This window comes from Sinocyclocheilus grahami, unplaced genomic scaffold (genome assembly GCF_001515645.1).
Source record: "Sinocyclocheilus grahami isolate Dianchi unplaced genomic scaffold, SAMN03320097.WGS_v1.1 scaffold399.1, whole genome shotgun sequence".
Taxonomy (NCBI): domain Eukaryota; kingdom Metazoa; phylum Chordata; class Actinopteri; order Cypriniformes; family Cyprinidae; genus Sinocyclocheilus; species Sinocyclocheilus grahami.
In genome coordinates this window covers 618,126-644,875 of record NW_015505578.1, presented here as the reverse complement: position 1 = coordinate 644,875, position 26,750 = coordinate 618,126, and the positions used below count along the sequence as shown (strand labels likewise).

At 37.1% G+C, this 26,750-nt stretch overlaps 1 protein-coding gene across 1 annotated transcript; it reads left to right on the top strand.

The window, feature by feature from the left end:
• The first annotated feature begins 1,450 nt into the window (after positions 1-1,450).
• LOC107550457 (potassium voltage-gated channel subfamily KQT member 2-like) lies at positions 1,451-26,750 on the top strand. Its single transcript, XM_016231741.1, has 15 exons — positions 1,451-1,764; positions 6,794-6,884; positions 7,501-7,627; positions 8,143-8,318; positions 10,963-11,091; positions 11,458-11,568; positions 11,668-11,763; positions 12,079-12,173; positions 12,338-12,400; positions 12,957-12,986; positions 15,145-15,338; positions 19,693-19,792; positions 20,587-20,718; positions 24,672-24,789; positions 26,157-26,750. Exons 1-15 carry the CDS (start codon positions 1,469-1,471, stop codon positions 26,748-26,750), a joined length of 2,352 nt encoding a protein of 783 aa, XP_016087227.1. The 5' UTR covers positions 1,451-1,468.

The window sequence follows — 26,750 nt, the reverse complement described above, 5'->3', positions numbered from 1 at the left end:
TTATGACTGAATAATTTAACATCACTAATCAGCAAGCTGGAACATGGTATGCTTGTATTCAAATGTGGATTTTTTCCCTCTTTTTTTTTTTTTTTTTTTTACTTTAAACTCATGTCCTGTTTTCAGTACTATCTTATGTTTATTATTGCCAAGTTTTAACTTCTTGCCTCAATTTCAAGTGTACTTTTTAGCTCAAAGAGCAAAAAAATATTCAATGGTGCTTACAAATCAAGCCTTTTGAGGGCCTTGTAGTTTCTTGGTCTTTACCTCTTATTTGTTTTTTCTTTCATTTCAAAATTTTCTTTATTTTACCAATTCTGTTGGTTTCTATTAATGAGAGCAGTTTAATCAAAACCTCACTGGTGGAGTGAAGGAGTAGATCTAATCTGCATCTGTAAATATTTAACTTTAGATTAATGTTTGACTGTGATGTCTCTGTCTTTATGCTGTCCTGAACTGTTAATGATAAATACATTAAATGGCTCTTAAACTTACCTTGCTGGTAATGTAAGCATGTATCCAGTTGTTTTTAACTCAGTGTTGAATTAAAAGCATTGTTTAAGCTCTCCTTTCCGAAGTAATGTAATATCTATATTCAGATCCTCAGAATGCACCTTCAGGTAAAACTAAGGACCTGCAGTAAATCCAGGGGCCTGAAGCCTCAGAATTGTCTAATTAGGAATGTAAAATTGCCTTATACCCTAAAGCGCAGTGTGTCACCCTGTCTGACAGGAGTAAACCATAGGTTTGTCTTTATGCTGTATTTAATGCATTGCTAATATCAAACTAATTAAGAGTATTTGTTTATAAATTACTATTGATATGTCATTGTTAGAGATTAACAGCACTGAGCAGGATACATAACTGTTATAGTATATATATATATATATATATATAAGTGGGCATGGAGAGAGGTTAAAAACAATGAAACATCCTACACTGTTTATTGCACTTTCAATTAAACTACAACTTTTGATTGGTCTGCCATAATAACCATTTCCCCCCATTATAGACGGTGTAGTTGCACACCTGTGCAGAAATCAGCCCTTTAATGAGATTTTATAATGTTTTACTTAAGGTAAGCATCACCCTTTTTAACATGACACCAAGCTGGAATAACCTACTGCTCGTCTCCATTGTGCTGTGTGGAGGCATTAAGATTTCAGCATTGCAAAGTTCTATTTCCTTTTCTTCCATGAATGATTTAGCTATCTTTCTAATTATTTACTACTTGCAACAATTTGTTACATCAGCCCCTTCATCCAAAATCCGACAGCTGAAACATTAAATATAGAGGCTCGTGCAGGAGCCGGAAGGCGTAAAGATAAAGGACTACCCATTGCAGTTTCGCCTTAGCGTTTCAATTGGCTTTTAGTACGAGACCACCGCACTACAGAACACACCCCGGTTCGGCAATGTCTGCCCACGACTACTTTATACACTCGTTTGGATCTGTCAAACTGTAAGGATGGTGAAAGAATCCGCCAACGGTGAAGTTTATCACCCTCCGGCAGGGGAGAAGAAACTGAAAGTCGGCTTTGTGGGACTGGACCCCGGGGCTGCGGAGACGAGCCGAGACGGGGCACTTCTTATCGCCGGTTCCGAGAGCACAAAACGGAGCAGCATCCTGTGCAGACCGAGGTCCAGCATCTCCAGGGGCAGGATCGCTCACAAAAGAAACGCACGTTATCGCAGACTGCAAAATTTCCTTTACAATGCGCTGGAAAGACCCCGCGGCTGGGCGTTCATTTACCACGCTTATGTGTGAGTATGTGCTCCGTGATTTGCGTTTCTGCGTGGCGTGGGAATCACCCACATTTACCGACAGAGATGCTGCTGTGCTGCACCGCCCAGAATGCTGAAAGTTTGAGATGTTGTCGGCCGGCCTGCCTGCAGCTTTTGTCGCAGAGCGTCAGTCAAACAGTGGGAAAATATGTAAAAGTTTTGTCTGTGCAGCAAATGTCAATATTCATTCAGAGCCAGGCCGCCAAATGAGCTTTTCACAGCTGTGCATATCTCATAAACTGAGTCGTTGGAAAGTGTTCACAGATTATTACCGATGCATATGTAGACTCAGTGCACAGGGTATCACTAGGCAGCGGTTTCAGCACCGGTCAGCTCCTGTAGTAGCCTACCGCGTCAGTGCGCTCGATCGTGTTTGCCGCGGCAACAAATCCGTGTTGCTTGCCAAGGGGGAAAACCGTGCCAGAGGGTCATGGCTACGCCGGTGGCATGCAAACGGGGGCGTCGCTGGGTTATTTGCTGTGGCACAGGGGTGTAGGAACGATCTGGAAAGTGAGGGGACCCATTTTCAGACCTTCTTAGTCTGGCTTATGAATATTAATTGGGTGACGTAATTTTCGCGTAAATGATTGGCTGAAAGGCAGTTCACGATCCGAGCCTCGTCAAGGGTTGTCTATACAAGGCGAGTTTTTGCTTTCAAAATTAGCTAGACAACGAGAATAATGTTATATCGATAATTTAAAAAAAAAATTTTTTAAGTGATTTTACATTGTCCTGGCGACTTAAACGTCGCGGTCATGGGCGAGACCGTCAAAAAAGCGCATTTGTCTGTTTGCATCAGAACAGAAAGACGCAAAAATTGCTTTTTTTACAATAAGTTTTTTTTTACAGTATGTCATGTGTATTATATTATGCCTACTGTTTATATCAAAACCATGGTTGTCACTATTTTGGGTCTGTTGTGTATAATGAGCCAGAAGTAAGTCTATTTAAATCTAAATTATTCGATCTAGTGATGGTAAATCCGGTTCTTTTCCGCGAACCGGTTCTTTCAGACAGTTCGTTTCAATGAGCCGGTTAAAAAAAGCCGGTTCATCGGTTCTTTTACGCACTAACGTAATTCGCGATGACATAATGATATCAAGTCTATCGTCCCGGGCCGGGATGAAAATACACATTCAAATATAAAGCAAGTTATGAACTTCTGTGAATCCTTGTTAGGCCTGTATTATATTTCTCCATCATTATCTTGCTGAGCTGTCCCTAATCAAAACTCTTTACAGATGAACATTTCTGTAGTAATTTGGAACCTGTCCTCAAGGATTCTAATAGGAATTTAAAGAGAATCAAATAAGATCCTATAGGATAAACTGAAGTTCTTGCATGAAGTTATTTATTATTTTTTTAGCCTGATATTGTGTAATCATTATAACCCTAAATAATGTTTTTTTCTGTTTGGGTAGGGAGCTTAAACAGTTTAGACCATGCAATAGGAGTTATAAAGATTTTATTTTAAATTCTTTTTGATGTCCTTCAGGTACATGATTTTCCTATAGATCCTATATTTCTAAATATCCTATAGGATTTATTTCAAATTATGACACTTACAAACCTCTGTATTTTTTGGTTTGAGAGATGAAATTGGTCCTGTGGTTGAATCTTAAAGCAAGGCGTATACAGCATCGCTTATTCTGTAGCCTTTTAGAAACACATAGAGCTCCATTACCTCAAATGTCTTTGAGATCCATTCATCTCTTATGACGCCTATAAACCAATCTGTCATAATGCAGCATCATAACCTCAGACTGTATCATTCTGAGTGGCTGTAAATGTCTTTGTCCGCTCTGCTGGTCATGCAACCCTCATAGAAGACTCCCACTTCAACCTGAGACATGAATGTGAGTTCTGAAGATACATTACTTATACAGTCACCATTCTTATTTTACTCTGTCTAGTATGCGTGCACGCACACACACACACACACACACACACACACACACACGCAGAGAGAGTGCAGTGCAGTGTGCTGACTTTGGCCTCTTACTTTAAGTGTTTTTTTCTGTCTCTTTCACAAGCATTAAATGCAAAGATAGCACTTTGCATGCTGTACAGACTCAGCTAAGCCTATATTTCTCAAGCTTAAGGAAAGGGGTACAAGGAGATATTTAGAAGTGGTGAATGCTTTGATATGCAAGTGAGTATTTGTGCCTTATTGTATATGCAACTTCATTTTGCTGCTAGTCAGTTGTTGGTAGCTAATGCAGTCAAAAGGGCAAGAATATAATATTCTATTATGTAATACACAACAATATACACTCACAACTCAAAAAATTGGGGTCAATAAGATTATAAAAAATTAATATGAATACAAAAAAGATCAAAAGTGATAGTAAAGACATTAGTGATCTTACAGACAATTTCAAATTAGTTTTATAAAAAAAAAAAAAAAAGATTAATAAGTGTTTTTGTGCACCAAATCAACATATTAGAATTATTTCTTAAGGATTATGTGACATTGAAGACATACAATATTTACTGTATTTTTAATGAAATAAATGCAACCTTTGTGAGCATAAGAGACTTCTTTCGATAACGTTTAAAAAAATCTTTCCAACCCCAAATTTTTGAACAGTATTGTAAACTTTTAAGACATGACTTAATTGTTATTTAACATGAATTCCGATTTAATGTCACCTAATAACAAATCATTGTATATGTCCTTGGTTCAGTCTGCAGAGTCTCGTTTTTGAGCGAATTGTACTAATGGGGTGGATGAGGCAAATCGATTTCTCTGTTACCTTATTCACTGCTGACTCAAAGAATGTGTCCTTGTTATCTCTTAGTTTGACAGGCCCGTATAGTCTTAGTCTACGCCACCTTACAATTTCCAGATTAGTCTGTGACTGGTGCCAACATCAAAAGCAATAACCAGCCTGACAAAGACAAAAGGGCTTAATGACTATTTGTTTTTGTGTTTATGTAACTGGTTTGTACTGTAGATTTTTTACATTTGATGTTCAGATATTCAGCAGTATCACAAATAATGAATGTCAAAATGCTATATTGTTGCTGAAGTAATTGCAGTCTTGCTTGTGCTTGATGCCTCTGTGGTCAGTTTGTCTGTTTGTGAAAATCTTATTAGATTTTCTTGGGTCGCACTTTCAAAGCACAAAGTTTGTAAAGCCCCTTACCTGAAGGCAGTACATTCAGATCTTAGAGGTTTGCTTGTCAGCAGTCATCAGCATCAGTGAAGTATAAAACTCCAGTGTAGCTGTATTAATGTCATGTTCGTAATAAATGACTTCCTTATCCTCTGAAGCCACTACATGGCCACTACAAGTCCAAACCATCTGAGAGCAGCAAGGTGAGCAATCAGTTCTCATAATGTGATGTGTTGTCAGGTGTCTGATGTCACTGGTTCTGCACGACTCAGCATTTTTTGTCCATGCGTAATGAGTAAAGATTAGAATTCCTGTGAGCATTCTCGTTTGAGCTGATTGATTTACCATTGACTTTCTAATCCTCGGTTTCCCACCTATATTAATGCAGCCTTCATTTATTCACCTCTGGCCTCATTCCCTTTAGGACCAGTCTGTTTTACTGCTTTCCTTCTGTTAGATTGTTCCAAATTAGCAGATTAGTTTCTGTTATGGCATATAATATTAATACCTGGGGCAAGAAGCAGCTTACTGGGGAGGATGTATTTTATGCCTGACACCTTTACAGTCATTCAACGGCAACTCAGATTTGATCTTCTAGAGGAACAGAAAAAGTTTGAAATCAATACTGATCTATTGAAAATTAATAGCTAGCATTATAGTATATAGCTACAGTTTCTTCATCATAATGTTTTTCTTTGCATAATGAAGAAGTCTGGAATCCTGCCTAATTTATTACTCTCACAGGGCTTAAGTCCAAAAATGCAGATTCACATAGGCTCAGGGCCAATGACTAAATATTGTCTTTGTAAAGTGAAACTGTCCACTGCAATGGAATAAAAAAATAGATAAATAGTTTTGTTAAAAGATAACATTTGAAACAAATGTCAACTAAAATGAACAAAAAGGAATGCAAACAACAAAAGAACATGTACACTACTGTTTAAAAGAAGAATGACGCCAAACTTAAAAAAAAAATCTTACTGACCCCAAAGCATATTATTCACAAGAATATGTAGGTGCACCTCAGATGGAGCTGCAAATTATAAACATAATAATTCAGGGATTCTCAGCAGCTATATCTGCAATATTTAAAAAATTAGTATGTTATAGATCAAATAACAGTGAATAGTGTTTTGTTTTTGTTTTGGAGAAAATAGAATGAAACGGGGACCTTTATTTTCTTCTCTGAAGGTATTTTTTTCTACTTATTGAAGACATTGCACCGGTTATTTGAGTGCCTTCATTGATTGTGTGATGGTCGAGATTCCCTGACATTTAACTTTATCACACAGCGCCGCATCTCGCAAACCATTGTTCGTTGCCTCTCTAATGGTGTGAATCGGGGCAAAACCACTGCAGGAAAATGTTTTGGAAGTCTCCAGGTAGCTTTGGATGTCAGTTCAGAATATTTCTGGTTCCCCCCAAAGTTTTCTGTCAATGCTTTTGTCTGTCATTGTTGTTTTCTCTCTCTCTCATTGTACATGGGTGTGAGGCCCAGAGAGGTTTTATGCTAATAAGACTTTCAGTTATTTAGTCTCATTTCACTTCACTCTCCTTCTCTCTCTTCAGGGATTTATCTCTGAGTTTAACTGCAGAGTGTCAGGAACTCTCCTAGGATTCTTGCCTCTCTCAAGCCAGTATTTTTCCTCATAGATCAGAAAACCAACGATAGGCGCAAGAGGGCCCCATTCCAATTAAGTGTCTAAGATCAATGTCCTTCATGAATATGCATCAACTGCTTTATCCAAAACAAATTATATCAATGAATAACTTCTAATACTGAAACTTATTGAATCAGTTGGAGCTTGTTCAGTTGCTTTGATATCTCATGTGAGAGAGCAAGCCAGCGTTCCATTATTGGTTTGATTTACTGCTGTTCTGTCTTGCAGGTTTCTGCTGGTGTTTTCCTGTCTGGTTCTGTCAGTGTTTGCAACGATCAAAGAATACAAGAAAAGCTCTGAGAGTGCCTTGTACATCCTGGTTTGTATCTGATCCTCGTTTAACATGAGTTACTGGCAGAAGCTGATACATGGTAGTGATGCTGTCAGGTTTTTATATCAAACACTTGTGTGTGCACATTGTAGACACTGTAGATCACAGTAGACCCTGTTCCACATTCTAACAGAACATGACAAGTTGGACATTATCCAGTGGTGATGTGAATTGCTGTGAACATGACACTTTATAGATCTGTTTGTGTCAGTGTAACAGTAGCCATCAAGCACTTACATACTGCTCTTTTAACATAAAAAGCTTGGATGTGGTGTGATGTGTGTATTTTTGATTTGTTACTATTTATTTATTTTTGGCTTTTATTTTTGGCTTTTATTGTAATAAGTTTCATATCTATTTGTTATATTTTGTTTATCTCATTTGTTAACAATTTGACTTTTATATTATATAATACAACTAAGTTTTAGAATTTCTGTCAAATTCCAAATTTGAAACAATTCTGTTCTTGACATGAATGATCATTTATTATTTATTATTTTAATTTTATATCATTGGGCATTATATTACATTATAACTATATGACTGTATATATAAAGCAGCACAAATAAATGTCAGTAAGGGGATGTGTCTGCTGTCTGTCCAGGAAATTGTGACAATCGTGGTGTTTGGTGTGGAATATATTGTGCGGATTTGGGCAGCCGGCTGCTGCTGTCGCTACAGAGGATGGAGAGGAAGGCTGAGATTTGCACGCAAACCCTTCTGTATCATCGGTTAGAAAATCATTTAAGTTTTTTTGGTCTGTTCTGATTTTCTTCTATAATGCATGTTTCCTCTTTTCTCTCTCTCTCTCTCTCTCTCTCTCTCTCTCGCTATTCTTTCTGCTCAAGAGACAATAAAATCTGCTTTGCCAACTTCTACTGGGGCAGTAAATGAGAAAACTCTCTCAATTATGGCACTTGATAGACTGGATGCCAGTGCTACAGCAGAATAATTTGAACTCCATTAGTGCATGATTTAAAAGAATACATAACGCCAGTGAATATGAGACTGATCCCAAACACTTTTTGCAGTTTGTTTGCAAAGTCCATATGGTCCAATATTTGATTTTCACAACATCTCAGCTGAAAGATAAAGTCCAATTATACTGTCATCATCCTCGAGTGCATTATATGACGGATGAGGAAGAAGGAAGAGAGAATTAGAAACATTTCCTTTCTAATGTCTTAAAGGATGAGAGTCGTTTTGGGGAGTTCATTTGATAATTGATATAACTCTTGTTCTGCAGATATCATGGTCCTTTTTGCCTCGGTGTCTGTGCTGGCCGCTGGCTCACAGGGAAATGTTTTTGCCACCTCTGCCATTCGGAGTTTGAGGTTTCTTCAGATCCTTCGAATGCTGCGAATGGACCGCCGCGGTGGCACATGGAAGCTCCTGGGATCTGTGGTTTACGCACACAGCAAGGTGACCAGTAACATGTCTGTATTCTTATGAGAGAGTATATTTTTCTGTCCACACTGAAAGCAGAAATTCTGTGCAATGCAAAACAATCACTGTATCAAACTGTGGATAGTTAGGACAAAGTGTTAAACACCAGGGGCCTCATTTATAAAACATGCGTAGGCACAGATTTGAATCCACGGCAAAGTTCATATTTATAAAAACGGTCTTTGACGTGGAAAAATACTTCCGTCACGTCAGGGTCTGAGCAGACGTACGCACTTTTTCTTGTGGCAAAGTCGGAGTACTGCTGCTATTTGAACATCTAAGCTGCAATAATAATAAAAGCGGTGTACGTGCAAGCACCGCATTCATCATAAACAACAAAGATGCAGAGTAAGAGATTAATTGTGCAGTGTAGTCAGATTTTTTTATTAACGGGAGTTTTTGCAAGATTAAACTGACCTTTTTAGTAGCCTAATGTTGAGAGTTCTTTACTCGCTTTCTGTACACAGTTTAGGCTATTCCATGCTGTTTTTTTATTATTTTATTTTACAAGAGAACTTGCGAAGTCTTGATTTACTAGTGATGCGTAAAATAGAAAAAAAATGAATGAAACGCATCTCCGACTGTTTTGTCTATGTAGCCTATAAGTATAGGCCTATGTCATGCAATATCAGTTTTAATATATTCTATTCAATAACATTGTTAACTGTTTTTATTTATAACATCTGCTGCTTTGCTTCTGTGAAAATGAATAGAGACATCAGCCTTAAACTTTGTTTTTGTCATTTACATCAGTAACATTTGCATAAAATACACTATATATTTTGTGTCAGTACATTAATGGCACATTTGAGCAGCTTTAGTAAACTGTGTAAATATAAAGAAATGCCAAATCACATGCACATGTTTTTTTCAGACCGCAGACCATAATCGTGTAATAATTAATTTTATTATGATATGAAACGTCCAATTTTTCTTTCAATAATGTTTTTTTTTAAAGTTTTGCAAGAATTTCGTGATGCTAAACTTTTTATTAGTTGTCATACCAAGTGATTTTAAAAGTAGGATGGCTCACTTTTTATAAGATGACTGAAAATTTTACTTGAATTCGTAGTTTATTCTTACTTTTGGAAACCTAATTGTTTTATAATTACTACTAGGCTACTACTATTATTATTATTATTATTTCTGTTGTTTCTAGAAGTAGTAATTTTGATAATACTCAATAGAAAAAATATAACTACACCACATCGTTTGTCCACTGAATAATTACTCATTATTAAATAAAAAGCGCTCCCGCACGAACCTCTATACCTCCACCAGCAGGACCTCAATTTCAGACTCAGTAACGTTTTTATTATTCTTTGTGCTCATCATTCTAAAGCATAGAAATTCGGCTGTTGGTGTGTGCTCTTTTATATGGTAATGATATTAATTAGGGGGCGGAGATTTGACACCAGTCAGCTAAGCACAATTTCAAGATCATTTGCGATTTATAAAGGTCACATCTGGAAGAGAGGCGTACGCACGTGTTTTTGTGCACACGTTCGTTTTCTTTGAATGAGGCCCCAGATTTGTTAAACTCATGTATTGATTGTCTATCAATATGCATACTGTATGTATAGACCAATGTTTATTTATGTTTACATATGGATTTGTGTGATGAATGGGTAGTAAATGTGTACTAACTGACCACAGAGATTGCTAAAGTTCACATTAAGTAGGTTACTGAGTGAGCATATTTCCACCAGTCTGCCATATGGGTCAGTGGCCAGCAAATTCATTACTATTCATTAGTTTCTATTACTGGAGAGACGATATCACCCCGTTTAGTCTGCAGCTATTAAAACTATTCAGTGGCCTTAAGCACCCCGTGAAATGGTTTGAAAGCAAATTTCTTTGCTGCATTCAGAGATTTGGACAAAACCGTTTAAAGTAGTCTTTTAATTTACATCATAACCATATCTTGCTACTTGCTATTGATGGTCGGTGAAAGATTGTATTGTGTAACAGGACATTATTTATATATTTTAGAGAGCATTTTATTTAGCAAAATGTAGTCTAGAATATGTTACAAAATATTACTTTTTAAGTAAATGCTGTCTTTTAAACTTTTCATTCATTAAAAATCCTGAAAATGTATCACAGTTTCTACGAAATTTTATGCAGCACAGCTGTTTTAACTTTGATATAATAAAATAAGTTTCTTGGCCATCAAATCAGCATATTTGAATGATTTCTGTAGAATCATGTGACGTGAAGACTGGAGTAATTTATTTATTTATTCCAGGAATCCGCCATTACAGGAATGAATTACATTTCAAATATATTCAAATAGAAAGCTATTTATTTTTCCAATTGTAATAGTATTTCACAATATTACTCGTTTTACTGTTTTTACTGATTATTAATGCTGCTATGCTGAGCACTGAAGACTTTTTTCAAAAACATTTAAAAACCTTACTAGCCCCAAACTTCTGGTCTCAAAGTAAAAGATGTGGACTAAAAGGCACAGGTTAATTCTTTTTGATTTAGGCATCCATGGAGCAGTTTGAAAAATAATCTTTATATGGCATTGCATGCAGTTAGCATGTTTTATTTTAAGTATGAAATGCATCACATGTTCTTGATGTTCCTAACATTTTTGAATCCCTAAATGTAGGAACTCATTACGGCGTGGTATATTGGATTCCTTTGTCTTATCCTGGCATCTTTCTTGGTGTACTCAGTGGAGAAGGATGAAAATGCAGAGATGTTCGAGACTTACGCTGACGCCCTCTGGTGGGGGCTGGTAAGTGCTACAGCTTCATCCAAGCCCACAGTGTCTGCTTCCTCCATCTAATCAGATAAAATGAGAAGATACAACATAGTGAAACAAGACGCTGCTCAAAAATCCATTTCACAAATGGACCAGTGCCCTAAAAGAACTGGCAGCTCCTCTTAGGCTCCTTTGGCAGATCTTTTCACTCCAGAGTAACTTAGAGTAAACTAATTGTGGACATTACTCCATAAACTGGGCTCAAGGATACAACAGGATCCCAACATGGGATTGAATTTATAACCTCTACATGACCATCCTAGAGCCTTACTAGAATATATGATTAGTATATACACTTAAGCTATGCCATTGTTAAGCAAAATCATTTCTGTTCTCTAGATCACTCTTACAACTATCGGTTATGGGGACAAGTATCCTGTCACATGGAATGGGCGTCTAATTGCTGCCATGTTCAGTTTGATCGGTGTAGCTTTTTTTGCTCTTCCTGCGGTGAGTTTAAACCGAAATGATGTGTTGAGCATCTCTAGTGCCTGACTTCAGTCATGGCTCACAAACAGTTGTATTTCTGCACTGTTTTCTCTGTTGCAGGGTATCCTGGGCTCAGGATTTGCTCTGAAGGTTCAAGAGCAGCACAGGCAGAAGCATTTTGAGAAGCGTCGCAACCCTGCTGCAGCTCTTATCCAGGTCAGACCTGTAACTCTAGTGTAATTCACACCATACACATTTCGAGTAAATCAGCATTTGTAGGCCTTTCTGGTGTCTATAAATGTGCTTACTAATATAATACAGTTGGACTACTAATACCATATTTAGTTGATGTTGACTTTGCTATGTTAAAAAAAGATATATTGAGGACCATCTTTCAACTTTCACTCTCATCAGGTTTTCTTTGATTTAGATGGCTTGAAATGTTGGTGGTTACTGCACACAGTTATGTATTACTATGGAAGTCATTTACTACCTTAGAAGTTCATTTCAATGATTTTTTCCCCACATCAGGCAGCTTGGAGATTTTATGCCACAAATCTTTCCCGTACAGACCTGCTGTCCACATGGGACTTTTATGAGCAGACTGTGTCGGTCCCAATGTACAGGTAGTCGGTCATCTTGTAGACCACTGTAACTGTAGATACTGTATTTTAATGACCCATTTTTTGTTTGTTTGTTTGTTTGTATGCTGTTTTTCTATTTATATTAATTCTCAATAGTGTTTTTTTATATTTTAAAAGTCTTTTCTCTGTTCTGCCTCTACCTAAAGACTCATCCCTCCTGTAAATCAGCTCGACATTTTAAGAAGCCTGAAGGGAAAATCTGGTTTCAGGTCTGGTCATTTTACTAAAGAGCATTTAAAATATTAAAATATCATTGTAAATAATATTAGAATTATCATATCTAAGAGGGGTCTAAAGTCTGAGACCACATTGAAAATCTGTAAATAATCAAATGTTTTAAATCTTGTGCAACAAAGAAAAGTTAATGACTTAATGCAGAAGAAATTCTTCAGATTCAGCACTATTTCTAGCTCATTAATCAAAGTGATTGATTATGTGACTCTTTGTACACATGGTCAGATGTTTTTTTGCCTCCAGTGCTCTTTATATCACATCATGCTTGAGAACATAAGGCTTTACACAAACTTGTAGTTTACGCAGCTGAAATGCTAATAATTTTCACTCAAATTGTTATGCTGATAATATAATAATCAAAATATATTAGAAAAGAATGGAAAAAATGAAAAAAAGAAAGGCAGAATTTTCATTAAATCGCTCTGCCTTTCGAACTTCCCTGTATTTGTGAATGTTATTCCTGTTTAAAATGTTTGTTTGTGGTGTTGCCTGCTTTAATCTCATGTCTTTATTGCTTCTCTTTTTCTGAAGGAAGGACTCACAGCTAGAAGTGACTCCAAGGTTTGTTGTCCTGGATTTTTCCATAGAAACTTGACTATTCCCAAATCACGTCAGTCAAAAACTCATTCAAACGCATAGAGAATCGTAGTTTCAGATCACCATAATCGTTCTTCAAATGAGAAAACAGCCCGTATTGCTGTATTTGCAATCATTTGAAATCACAAATGTTATTCAAAGACAACCTGGTTGCACTTTATACTACAGTATCTTCAAGTGGTATTTACAGGGAGATAAACTGGCACAACATAATCAATGCAGTTTAAAGGAACGAACATCTCATTAAAGAAAACAATCACACTTTGGTGTTCTGCTCTGTAAAAGACCTGCTATTGTAATCCTGTAAAATCAAGTGCAACCTATGACTCATTCAGTTCATTTCATTCAGTGTAACAACACCTAGCTCAAACTCTGTTGGCTGTTTTTGGGGGGTTTAGGGGGGGAAATACCTCTGATTTTAGGTCCTACACTTGGACATGGCCTAAACCATTTTTGACCGCTGCTTGTATAATCTTTTCTCTCTCATGACCCACTCCAACCACATTCGCAGTAGTGAGATTTCACACAAAGACACCCTGTGTGGGTGCTGCCCGAGAAGCAATAGGTACCGTTGCACACAGATACTAACATCTGCACGCCCAGATCTCTCTCTCTCTCTCCAGCATTTGAATTTGTCTTTTTCCTTCCTGACTTTGATTTCCCCCTTATTTCTAAATGTATTCCTTCAGTGTGTACCATCATCAGCTCAAGTGAAATATTTCAACATTTTTTGAGACATACAGCATAGTGCACATTCGTATCGGTGTTGAAGTATTTGAATCTCTCGTCAGCTCAGGTGGGCTGAGAAATGTTCTGCTCTCCAGCATCTAAAAATGTTGTCTTGTTCGAACCAGAGAAGCAGACATTTGTTTCGCTTTGTGAGAGAGTTTTGCCTGCGGATCAACTTTCCCACTTAGCACCAGGAAGCACTTCCCATGGCTTTTTACCTCAATCCCACGAGACCATCCTCCTCTGCAAGCTGCCTTGTGTTGTATTGGGGTCTCTCACTTTTTCATTTATTCATTTGGCTGTTTTTTAAAAGGTGTTTAATATAACAGTTATGTATTTTTTCAGCATGCCCGACAGCATGCATGTGTTTCATTGCTTTGTTGTTCAAAAGTTTCCGCTGTGGCAGCATGTGGGTCTGTTGTTGCATCCGGAAGTTGTGGATTGCATTGCATGACTGAGAAGCACCATTATCCATATCTTTGCCCATGCAAGTCTGATCTTTATTAAAATAGAAGAATGCAGAAACGATACATTCAGTGTTTGCTAAGGAATTAAAATGTGTTTTAATGTACAGTTGTGAAATTGCTTGCAGGTTACATGTTTCAGTCATTTTAGAAATGTACAGAACTGTCATTTTAAGCAATTATTTATTACATTTCAGTGTTTTCTTTTTGGTGGCTTCAGCTGAACATTTCTATAGCAACATTTAAATATCAGTAAATATGTGACTGTGCTGTTCTTTTAATAATTTCTATAAGCTGTAACATGCAAACAAGAATAATTATGAAAATAATAGATCAGTAAACAGTAATACGTTTTCTAGTAAAAATTCTTTTAGCTGTTTAACCATTTGCTTTTGATGAAATCCATCTGCACTTAGTTTTAGTTTTTAATGTAAATTTTTATGTATTATTGTAATGTATTTATTTGTTTGTTTATTTATTTTGTACTGAGCGATAGACTTGTACTGATGTGCAGAATGGACTCCTATTTAGTGACGTAAACTGTCAAGCAAAAACAAATACATATATATTTCTGTATAATAATATAATTTTAAAAAGGTATAGATTTATATACAGTGGAGAATATGTCCTGAATTCAGTTTTTTTTTTTTATTAGCACCAATTTATTTTATTTTTTTATTGTTTAATGCATAAATCTTACAAAAATGTATTAATTATTAATTTCAATGCCAGAGTGCTAAACATACAAAATAACTTTTTTTGCAGTGTATGGTCATTAATATAATTTACTGAGTATTTTCTTTTTAGCACTGGATGGTTTCTGTCCCCACACTGGAAAAATACTTATAAGTGTGGGCTCAGGATGATTTGTCTTGTTTCCTTTGCTTTTTTTTGTTTGTCTTTTGTGCTTCATTGTGTCTGCTGCGCAGCCGTAAGCCCAGCTTGAAAGAGAAAGGCAGTCCCTCTAAGAGCACCGGGGGGAAGGAAGCCAAGACCCTCAAGCCAGAGGAGGGAGTCAAAGAGAGTCCAAGCAAAGTGACCAAGAGCTTGAGCTTCACAGAGCGGAACAAAGCAAAACACGCTTTCAGAATGAAAGATGGGGCTTCTCGGCAGAACTCTGAAGGTCAGAGAATGTTGTTATGCGCACACACACTCACAATTATTGGAATACACACTCTGTTATTCTGAGTGCAAAGTATATGCTGCGTCCAAACATACATTCACCTGTACATTACAATACTTGCTTTGCATAGGTTTCTTTTCTTCTTTTTTTTGAGTGAGACTTCAGCAGCTAGCAAGCATAGTTTGTAATTTCCTGGCACAGAACCAGATGCCACACTAGATTGCTTAATGTGTCATAGCACAAAAGATCAGTAACAGTCCATTCATTAGAATTTATAAGACAGCAAGTGCGAGTTTCTATTTAAAGAAACAGCCCAAAAGAAGAACTGATCTGTGTTTCATAGGTTTAGTCCCCTTGCTGAAACACGTGAAAGTGGCATGTTTTGCATTGGAACATTGTATTAATGTCTAAAGATGCTTGTTGATGCTGTACCATTTGTGACTTTTTAGTTGCAGTAACTGTAGGAGCGGGTTTATATGCCCTTAGATGCTTGATCCCCACAAAATAGTTCATTCACGGTGAAAATGCTTTTGGGGGAATTCACTAAGAATGAATTGCATCTGCTGATAGTGTTGTTTTTTTGCACATGCTACTGTATTTGTATTGTTTAGTATCTGATTCACGATAGGAACTGCAAATCAGGCAACAGTGTAAATGCCTGAAGATTTCACGCTAAATGAAATTTGCACAGGAGCATTTGCTGATTTGCCCTGGAAAGACTGTCAGTTAAACTGCATTTTGGGTGGTTAGTGAATGAGATGTAGTTTTTTGCGCTAAAATACAGCTCGCTACAGTGTCACAGTTGTTTAGTGAATTCGCCCCTTTGTGTTACTCTCATCACCTGTTTTATGCTCTTGGCATAACTCTGCAGTGCTCAACTTAAAAAAAAAATATATATATATATATAAATGGATCCATTTTCTGTATTTCACTTCCTGCACACTCACCGGTTTCTCTCTCATTTCTCTCTACTGGAAAAAATAAAGTGCTGATTGAGTTGCAAGATGAGGACTTCGCCATGAAGAGTTCTCCAGGTTAGGCCATGATCCAGAAATATGATCCAAAAAGCGCCTGAAGATTTCACGCTAAATGAAATTTGCACAGGAGCATTTGCTGATTTGCCCTGGAACTGCATTTTGGGTGGTTAGTGAATGAGATGTAGTTTTTTGCGCTAAAATACAGCTCGCTACAGTGTCACAGTTGTTTAGTGAATTCGCCCCTTTGTGTTACTCTCATCACTTGTTTTATGCTCTTGGCATAACTCTGCAGTGCTCAACTTAAAAAAAAATATATATATATATATAAATGGATCCATTTTCTGTATTTCACTTCCTGCACACTCACCGGTTTCTCTCTCATTTCTCTCTACTGGAAAAAATAAAGTGCTGATTGAGTTGCAAGATGAGGACTTCGCCATGAAGAGTTCTCCAGGTTAGGCCATGATCCAGAAATATGATCCAAAAAGTACAGAGATGACAGAGCAGTTTCTCTTAGAAGTAGACTATATTTAATCAGAATCTGTAAGCACGGCAATGCAGCAATAACTGCTCTCACAAAGGCCACCTGGTAGAAATGACAAAATATTATGTTTGATAAATAACAAACAGTATCAAAGACCTCAGCTAAATTAATTTGTATAAATATCTTATGTAGCAGTGACACCACAGCATAAGCAATACGAGAAATAGATTTCAGTTCCTGAATCATACAATTTTGGGGGTTTTCCATGAATACGGTATAAAAAAGCCAAACAACATATTCTGTCCAATTCAGTTTCTATAAGGTTTGCCATTTTGTCAGCCCTAATATTAAAATTTAGAAATTTAAATAAATAAAACACTTTTTCAAATTCTAAAATGTGTGCTTTTGTTATTTACTAGCAACAAACATAAAAAACAAATACATTCATATATTGATTGTAAATAATTGATTAAAAATAATAATAGGTATGCCACAATGAGTATTTGAACAAATAACAGGGTTGAAAATGTAGCTTAATTAAAAAATGTTGAATGCAGTCAAAACACTATTTGCAAAATTAAAAAAAAGCATGAATCATTATTTATTTATTGTCTACTCACCTTACCATAAATGGTCCATATAATATTATTTCTTGTGTTCCCTAATTTTAAGAAATAATATATATTTTTTAATTAAATGTAATAATTTAAAATTATTTAATAGTTTATAATACTAAATTAAAATTGTTCTTTACTACAATAAATTGAATACCAATTCAACAAATTGCTTAAATTAGGACATTTTTGTATGATTTTTATGGTTACAGTCAAGACATTTGAGGTGGGCTAAAATCACCATTTTAATGGAGGGTTACAGATATTTGATATGTTTACAACTTGCTTCTTTCCATGCTAGATTATCGTTATGTTACTTGATAGTTTAACTAACCCATCTAAAAGTTCTTTAAAAAAAAACATGGGATTTGTACCTCTAATGTTTTTTGTTTTTTTTAAGTCATTGGACATTGAAGTATATCGTTTTCACGGAAAGTGCTTTATAATGATGTGCAAGCAAATATCCCCCATTTATAATGTAAAATAAGCCTAATATATATAATGTAAAATAAGCCTAATATAAGCGACACCATGTGTTATACAGTTGCATGGTTGAAGTCATTGTCATCTTTGACCATCTCTCTCTATTTCTTTCTCTCTATCTTTCACATTTTCTCTTTTTCTCTTCACATTTCGGCAGCAATTGAGGGCTTAATCAGTAAGACAAATTATGTTGTCTGGGGCTGCATCTCTTTAGCACTAGTCCAAAAAAAATCTCAACACCAGTCTGCTAAAGAAACACTATGCATGTTTTAAAAATGGCTCCTTAATTACCAAGCTGCAGCATATCTTTACAGATCTGCCCATCATCCAACACTCTCTGTCATGAACGCTTGGCTGAAAGTTTCATCTCACTTGAAGCAGCACGCAAAATATGAATTCCTTCTCTGATGCTTGGATAGTTTTTACAGCAGCTATATTAGCCTTATCTGTCAACCATATGACGGTGAAGTGCGACAGTATAGCAAAGAAGATGTTACTCATTTGTCTCAGCCTGGATATCAGTCTCACGCTCATCCCATGACAGAATGTGTTCAATGAAGGTGTTAATGAAACACTTTGCAACTTACACTTTCCATCAAGTACTTTGCACTAACTTGCATGAAAGAATTTCTCCGCTTATGAAGGAAACAAGTTTGTTTCCAGAAATCGGTCTTGTGCAGTTTTGACTAGCTGGTTGTTACTGTCATTTGAATAGGATATGCTTTTTCGGCTGTCACATCCTCATTCATATGGCATAAAGATGACACATGTAGTACTAATATTTAAGCTTGTTTGTCCCAGCTTTACATGTTAACCAGCATTTTTCAGGGGGTTGAAATTTGTTAGATTTTGTTAGGTGCACAAACTTTTCTCTCACATGTGCTATTGCAGTAAATGCTCAGGCTAGCAGGTTCTGGTAAGTGCTTCATGCATGAGTAACACTGTTGTTTCAGCTCCAAATGCACATAAATATTAAAGCATGCCTGAAGCTTCTGACTAATGCCGACATATTAGGAGGGATATCAGTTTCACAGCCGCAGAAATTTGACCGTGCTCAACTCTTTTTCATCTAATTCTTTTCCCCTGAGCACTTCTGAAGTGTGGAATAAATTAATTTACATTTTTGGAAAATCTCACTAGTCATATAGCATTTACTTTTTTCCAAGGAAAGTCACTTTGGGGTAATTTGTGATTTAAGTGCCTTACTCAAGGGCATACTCTGATTCCATGTGCTTTTAAAAGGACAGTTCTCACTAAAATTGAAATTGTCGTCATTTACTCACCCTTATGTCGTTTCAAACCTGTGCGATGATCTATGATGGGTTTTACTCTAGCAATATCACATGAGCAACTATTGTACTGCATTTCAGCATAGCTGGGCAAAGTCTCATTCCTACAGTCATGCTGATATTCAGAACAACATCATCATTTGCAAGTGTGATATTGATTTTATACAACAGCTCTGTAAATAAGTTGTTAGTTCAAGAAACTTCACACAACTTCAACTTGATACTCTGGTCGAGAACGGTGGGAATGCAGACAGGCAGAGTGATACTAACAGTGAAAAGTCACAGTGCTGTTGGACTACTGTAAATATCACTCTTGGAACGCTGCTCAGCCAATCGAATTCAAGAACTGGAACTAACTGTTGTATACTGTGGAGTGCAGTTTATCGAGCATGTCTCTGTAATACTCTGCAGATGTTTTCTGTAATATTTGATCTTGTCACAGGACTGTTCTTTGTTAACATTAGGACTCTTTACATTGGGAGCAGCCTGTTGTTTTGTGTGTTGTAGAGGCAAGTCTTCCAGAAGATTTTGGGGATGACCGAGGTTTCCACTCTGAGTTTGCGCCAGATCTGTCTCCGGGACTCAAGGTCACCATCAGAGCAATCTGGTAAGAGGCACCAATCTCTGGGCTAAAAAAGACTAGAGGTATAAATATTTGCTCTCACAACAATTCAGTATAATTACAATTATTGTTAAAAACAGAATAAAACTTTTTTTTAAATCACAATTGTTAAATAATGAAATATTTATGCATATATTTTATTTTTTAATTAATAATAATTATTAAAAAATGCTGAAAACAGTAATTTAACTGCTGGGACTATCAAATGTTTATTAAAGGGCTCATGAACTGCCTGTTTTTATTTTGTACTGTTCTCTGATGTCCACTTATGTTATCAAGATTTTTATATCAAAAAACAATTATAATTTAGAAGTAATAGGCTATTTTCTGTACTGTTTTTAACCCCCCTCATCAGAACGTTCTGTTTGAAAATGAAGTTCATCAAATAAAGTTTATCGTTTTGTTTCTGCATAGACCTGCATTTGCTACTCTTGTCATTTACCTATTATGCGCACAAATCGGTGGGCGGGGCTAAACAGACAGTGATGTAGAGGCAGGTGTTGATCTTCTGTGGAGGCGGTGCTTATCAACACTATTACATCATAAAGTGGCACAACCTGTCATTTTGGCAGATTGGCTTCAAAATAAGCTGTTTTTAGACTAACGAGAAAGTTTTGAGTTCTGAAACGTACAGAATGTTTTTATAGCACAATGACATCTCGAAAGATCAAGGGAATTTTGATTTCTCAGTTCATGACCCCTTTAAATTCTATAAGTATTGCTTTGAAAATTGTCAGATATGTTACACCCTAATTAAAGTCTTATTTGGTCTTCCCCAGTATTATGCGGTTCCTGGTGTCTAAGAGGAGATTTAAAGAGAGCCTCAGGCCTTATGATGTGATGGATGTGATAGAGCAGTATTCAGCAGGCCATCTGGACATGCTGTCACGCATCAAAAACCTTCAGTCCAGGCAAGACTTCAGTCTGTCTAGAACAGAAGAATCACATCACAAAGTTTTCACCATTGCGGTAACCTAACAATGACAGGATCCACCTGCTTCAGTAGTCAATCAGTATTTGGCAAGAGCTGTAGCTGAATTGTGAGCAGCACCCTCTGGTGGTCACTATTTGGTATTACAGAAAGATTAAAAAGTCTAAAGCAGGATGAGATTTCAACACTGCTCGATCAAAATCACATTCACAGTGGTTTTATTTTTTGTGTCACATTCAAAATTATTTGAATTCAGTTTCACTCCTTTTCTCTCAAATAAGCCTCATATATGTTGTGAAATTACATCCACACATATACCAATATATTCCAACAGCCAAAACCATTTCTGTCATACATGTAAACATGAGACACTGTTCCTAGAAGTGGGTGAGAACAGACATGTATGGAATATATTCTTTCTTATTTGTCAACGGTCCTCACTGGGGTACAGGGAGTGGTTTCCATGTGTTGCTTGATGATGCTTGGTATCCATGTTCTCTCTGTGTACTTTGCCAGGATAGATTTGATTGTGGGTCCCCCTCCCCCCTCGACCCCTCGTCACAAGAAGTACGTAATCATTCACCATTAGCTTTCCCAGGCTGAATGGGTTTATTATTGGACAGCAATGGATTAAAAACTGCAGTGTCATGACAATTAAAGGGGTCATATGATGCTGCTAAAAATAACATTCTTTTGTGTATTTGGTGTAAGGAAATGTGTTTATGCGGTTTAAGGTTCAAAAAACACATTATTTCCACATACTGTACATTATTGTTTCTCCTCTATGCCCCGCCTTTCTGAAACGCGTCGATTTTTACAAAGCTCATCGGTCTGAAAAAGCGAGGTGTGCTGTGATTGGCCAGCTATCCAGTGCGTTATGATTGGCCGAATACCTTAAGCGTGTGACGGAAATGTTACGCACCTTACCATACTGTGATGATGCCCTGTCAGACCGGAGCTATGATTCAAAAACATGAAAACCCATAATAAACGAGGCATTCGTTGCATCCAGTGGGGACATAATTATGGATTATAATGACTTATACTGTCTTTGTACACGCTGCGTTGCATCGCGCCGCATCGGGGGCCTGCAGTGAGCAGAGGCCGGCGGCTAACGTGAGGAACGGCGGGAGGGTTAGAGTGAGCAGAGGCGGCGCACTTGAGAACGGCACGGCCGGCAATTTCGACGAAGGAGCGTCCGGAAAGACATGTGATGACTCCGGGCTGGACTCCGCTTCATCTACGGTGAAAGCCCATCCGGCGATCCACAGCGTAAAGTTGAAGTATTTCCTCAGCGACCAGCACGGATCAGCTCCAGGCATGACAAAGCGATATCGTCCTCTTTTGGAAGACCAAACAAAGTAGTTTAGCTTTCACAACGAAACACACAGTGTCTTCACGACATGGCGGTGGCAACAACAATACTACAGCGAGAATAAAAGCTACGACTTCTTTGTTTGTGTGAACATTTGGGTGGCGTTATGCAAATCTTCCCACATCGTGACGTAGACATGTGGGGGAGTTAAAGTAAAGTGTAAAACTGAACGAGCCGTTTTAGGTAGGCGTGGCTGACTCTTAACTTTTATAAAGAATATCTCTTTGGATTTGAGACTTTAGTCTTTGCAACTTTACAGATCTTCTTTATGCACCAAGAGCTTGTAACTCTCCAAAGAGAAAGGAAAAATTTAAATCGCATCATATGACCCCTTTAAATGACTGAAATCATGAGGGAAAACTTGTCACTAACTGGTTGGATTGTTTCTTGATTGGTTATTCTATGTTCACCTTGAGAAAGATTTACATTTTGGATAGATATAATTATCCATAATGAGCATCTGAAAAGTTAATTTATGATTAATAAAAAGTGTTTTTGCTGCACAATAATTCAACACACTATGGTGTGACCATGCAGCCTGTTTAACGGGGGACAGATGCAGTTGTGCATGTTGTTCCAGGGTTTAAAGAAGAGAGAATAACTTAAACGTACAGTGTGTAACACACAAAGCATCATAAGGCATGGAACCCGGTGACATTTTTGGATTATTTTTCATTTGTTTCCCCACATTATTTATTTTGTAAGTCAAATTCCCTGCCATTGATGCAGTATGTCTGACTAACATTGTTGGGAAGCTACTTTAAGGGCGCAAATTCTTTCTGATGATATAATTTGCTGGATTTTTGAACAAATGAATATGAATCTCAATTAAGATGACAGTACCAAACTATATTATTATTATTATTATTAATTTATTTTGTATACAAATAATAACTAACAACACCATTTAACTAAATATTCTGTTATAAAAAAAGTAGACCAAATATGCAGCGCAGGCACTTGAATTGATGAAGCTATTTTATTATTAATTTACATAAACCAACTAATTGAACAGATTTTGCTTGATAGATTCAGACAGTGTTATTTTACTATTAGTTATTTTAGTATTTATATACTATTGTAGCTTTAAAATTTAGAATTAGCTTTTATTTTTATATGTTTGGTTGAACCATTTTTGTTTTGTAATTTCATTGTGCTTTTTTTTATAAATGTAATTAAATAATACATTTATTTAAATTTTATTTTTATTTCATTTTCAGTTTTACTAAAGTTTAAGTTTTAATTAACTATAACAAAACAAAAAGATTCTAACCAATTCTATATAAGGCATAAAGGGCTGAAAAGGGCAACATAAAATAAAATATAAAATATATATATATATATTAGTGCTGTCAATCAATTAAAAAAATAACTAATTAATCGCACATTTTTTTCTGAAATTAGTCACGATTAATTGCGATTAATCCCATCTAAAGTTAAAGTTTTAAAATATACCTTTATATTGCAATAATTATACAATCAATCTTCAAATTAATGTAGAAACAACATAAAGACATTATATTTTTAATATTTGTTTAGTGGCATCTTTTTATGACTGAAGGAGAGTATCACTGATACCAACACTACTCTTATTTCTTATTTCCCTAATATTTAACCATTGATTATATGTAATGTTGACTATACTAACATTACAGTATAATTTAGATTTTTTTTAAATTTAAACTTATAATTTAAGTGAATTTAAAACAATCTTCACATAAACCCATTATAATAAATGTCATATTTACCTGTGCCCTTCAGCAAGTAGGAAATATACAGAAATTGAATAAAGGTATCAACACTAAATTCTTAATTAAATATAGATGAATCCATAAACCTACAAAAGTTATTGATTTCCTATTTTTCCTTTTGTTCTTTGATTAACAGACGCCACAGCAGCTGGGTTATTAGGGTATTTGGCTGCTATTACTTTAAGAGCTGCCGCTGCTGAATGTGAAGCGCTTTAATATAAAATGATACAGGCTACAGTGCGTGCCGCCATATTTGAAAGAATCACACTTGATAGATGAGGCCTTTTAGGATAAATGATTCACTAGAATAATCAGATTTCCATACTGAAAAATGTAGTTAAGTGAGTTTTTTCTTCATTTTTAGTTAGTTTCTCCCCAACACTGCTGTCAATAACTTTGCAAAAACACTCAGATGTGTATTGTGCTACAGTGTACTGCAGTATTGTGAGTATTGTTCATCTTAGTGTAATGCTGCAGCTTTGAAAGAGTCACTTTCCAAGATTCCAAGAGTCATCTTGATTTTTGAAGTCCCAAGTCCCTGATGAATGCATACTGATTAAAAACTTTGCAGTATTGCATGGAGCATGCAATATGGCATATACTCACTTTCAGCAAATCAGGCTTCAATCATCTTCCCTCTTATTTCAACCCTGCTGTCCTATGTTTGCATTCGCATGCTTGAGTTCTCCTCCATAAAGCTAATTTCTGTTAACTTGACAAGGTACAGTGCACAGTTAACCACTGAATCTCAGTGTGGATGAGGGTGTATTGACTATGTGTCGAAGTGATGGTCTATTGGATCACTAGAGTGGATCAGATTGTGGGAAAGGGAGCCGTGGCAGGAGAAAAGGACAAGCCCAAAAGCGACACGGAGATGGCTGAGGACCCAAGCATGATGGGACGTCTGAACAAGATGGAAAAGCAGGTGAAGCATGTTACATCAAGTTCATTTGGTGTAGCACCGTACACTCTTAAAATAAAGGTTCTTTATTAGAATCTATGGTTCCATAAAGAACCTTTAACATCCATGGAACCTTTCCATTCCACAGAACATTCTTTATAGTGAAAACAAAAATCTGTACACGCAAGTTGAAAAATTTCAACTTAAGTGGAAAATTCGCATGACGTGTTTTCGCGCAAACCAATCAGCAAAGAGCTTTTTGACATGTCCGGTTGTATCAGAAAATGGAGGAGAGCATTACGGCATGTTTTTATTCACACGGGTGACACAAAAAACATCCCGCAAGTAATCTAGAGCGATAATGCAATGAGAATTTTCGCTTCGTGTTTGGTGTACACACACCATTAGAAAGAAAATGTTTCTTTTAAGAGCTGTTTACTGAAAGGTTCTTTAAAGGGGTCATCGGATTCCAATTTTCCACAAGTTGATATGATTCTTTAGGGTCTTAATAAAAAGTCTGTAACATACTTTGGTTAAAATTTCTTAATTGTAGTGTAAAGCAACATCCTTTTTACCCTGTCAAAAACAGCTCTTTTCAGAGCAAGCCGTTTAGTTGCATGCCGCTTTAAATGCTAATGAGCGCTGCTCCCCCCGCCCCTCTCTTCCGAGCCGCTCTCTGAGAGACGATAAACTTTAGCCGCATTTGTCGTGAAACTTGCTAACTAGCACATTATTAGGAAAGGCAATTTGCAAAGATTCATATAAAAACCTTATACTCACTTCTTCTGGAGGTGAAGCTTAAATGAATTACACGAACATAGACGCATTTAGGTAGATCGGGGGCGCATTCCCTTCAAAAGCAAACATAATCCTCTGCGTCTTCAGCGGCTCAGATGTCGGGAGTAAATGACGACTGCTATGTTCATTATTACATCCAACAACAAAACACCTCAATCGCTTGCGAGACATTCTTGTCTACAACCACTCCGGCATCGAAACAATAGCGGACTGTTGACAGCTCACTCAGGGCGGAGCTGTGATAAAACCAAAGACTGACGCCACTGTCAATCAACAATCGTGGGAGGGGCCTGGGTCTGTGTGACGTCACATAGGTAGGAATCTGAGATTGGCTTGATTTGAGAAAGGGGTTTGGATTTATCTATATTTAAAAAAAAAAAACACTGGGTGGATTTTTATCATTATAGGGTGGTTGTGTACACACTGCCAACACACATTTATGTTTAAACAACATGTAAAAGTGCATTTCGCATCCGATGACCCCTTTAAGGAACCAATAATGGTTCTTCTATGTGTAAACCCCCTTTTAGAACTTTTATTTTTAAGAATATATATGTCAGTGCTAAAGGGCCTCGCTGTCTCTCCTTGTGCAGGTGGGGGCAATGGACCTCAAACTCAACTTTTTGGTCAGCATGTACACCACGCATATGGGCATCCCACGATCTGAGACCGAAGCCCTCCTAGGCTTTAAAATCCCTTACCCTGCTCCTCCCTACCACAGCCCTGACGATAAGAGCGAGAAAGCACAGGACGAGAATAAAAAGAGTGTGTCCCCTGTCCATCCTGGTCCCAACGGGACTCCCACCAATAGCCAATGTCGGCCCTCTACCTCATGGCATCAGCTGGATGACCATCCCCTCAGTGTGCCTCTCTGGAACAACAGCCGAGGAGTTTCGCCAATAGGCACTGACATCCCCTCGCTGTACCGCCTCCCGCCTCCGCCGTTCCATGAGATCGGGGACAGCAGCCGCTCACGTAGGTCCAGAAGACCCGTCCAGCAGCAGGTGGCCGTCGAGAGCGACACGTCCTTCTCCATTCCCTCAGTGGACCATGAGGAACTGGAGCGCTCTTTTAGCGGCTTTAGCATTTCTCAGGCCAGGGAAGAGGATTATGTACCTCCGGTGAGTCTGGGGCTTTCTGGTGGAGGCGGCGGGACACTGTGCACCAATTTGCAAAGATTCATATAA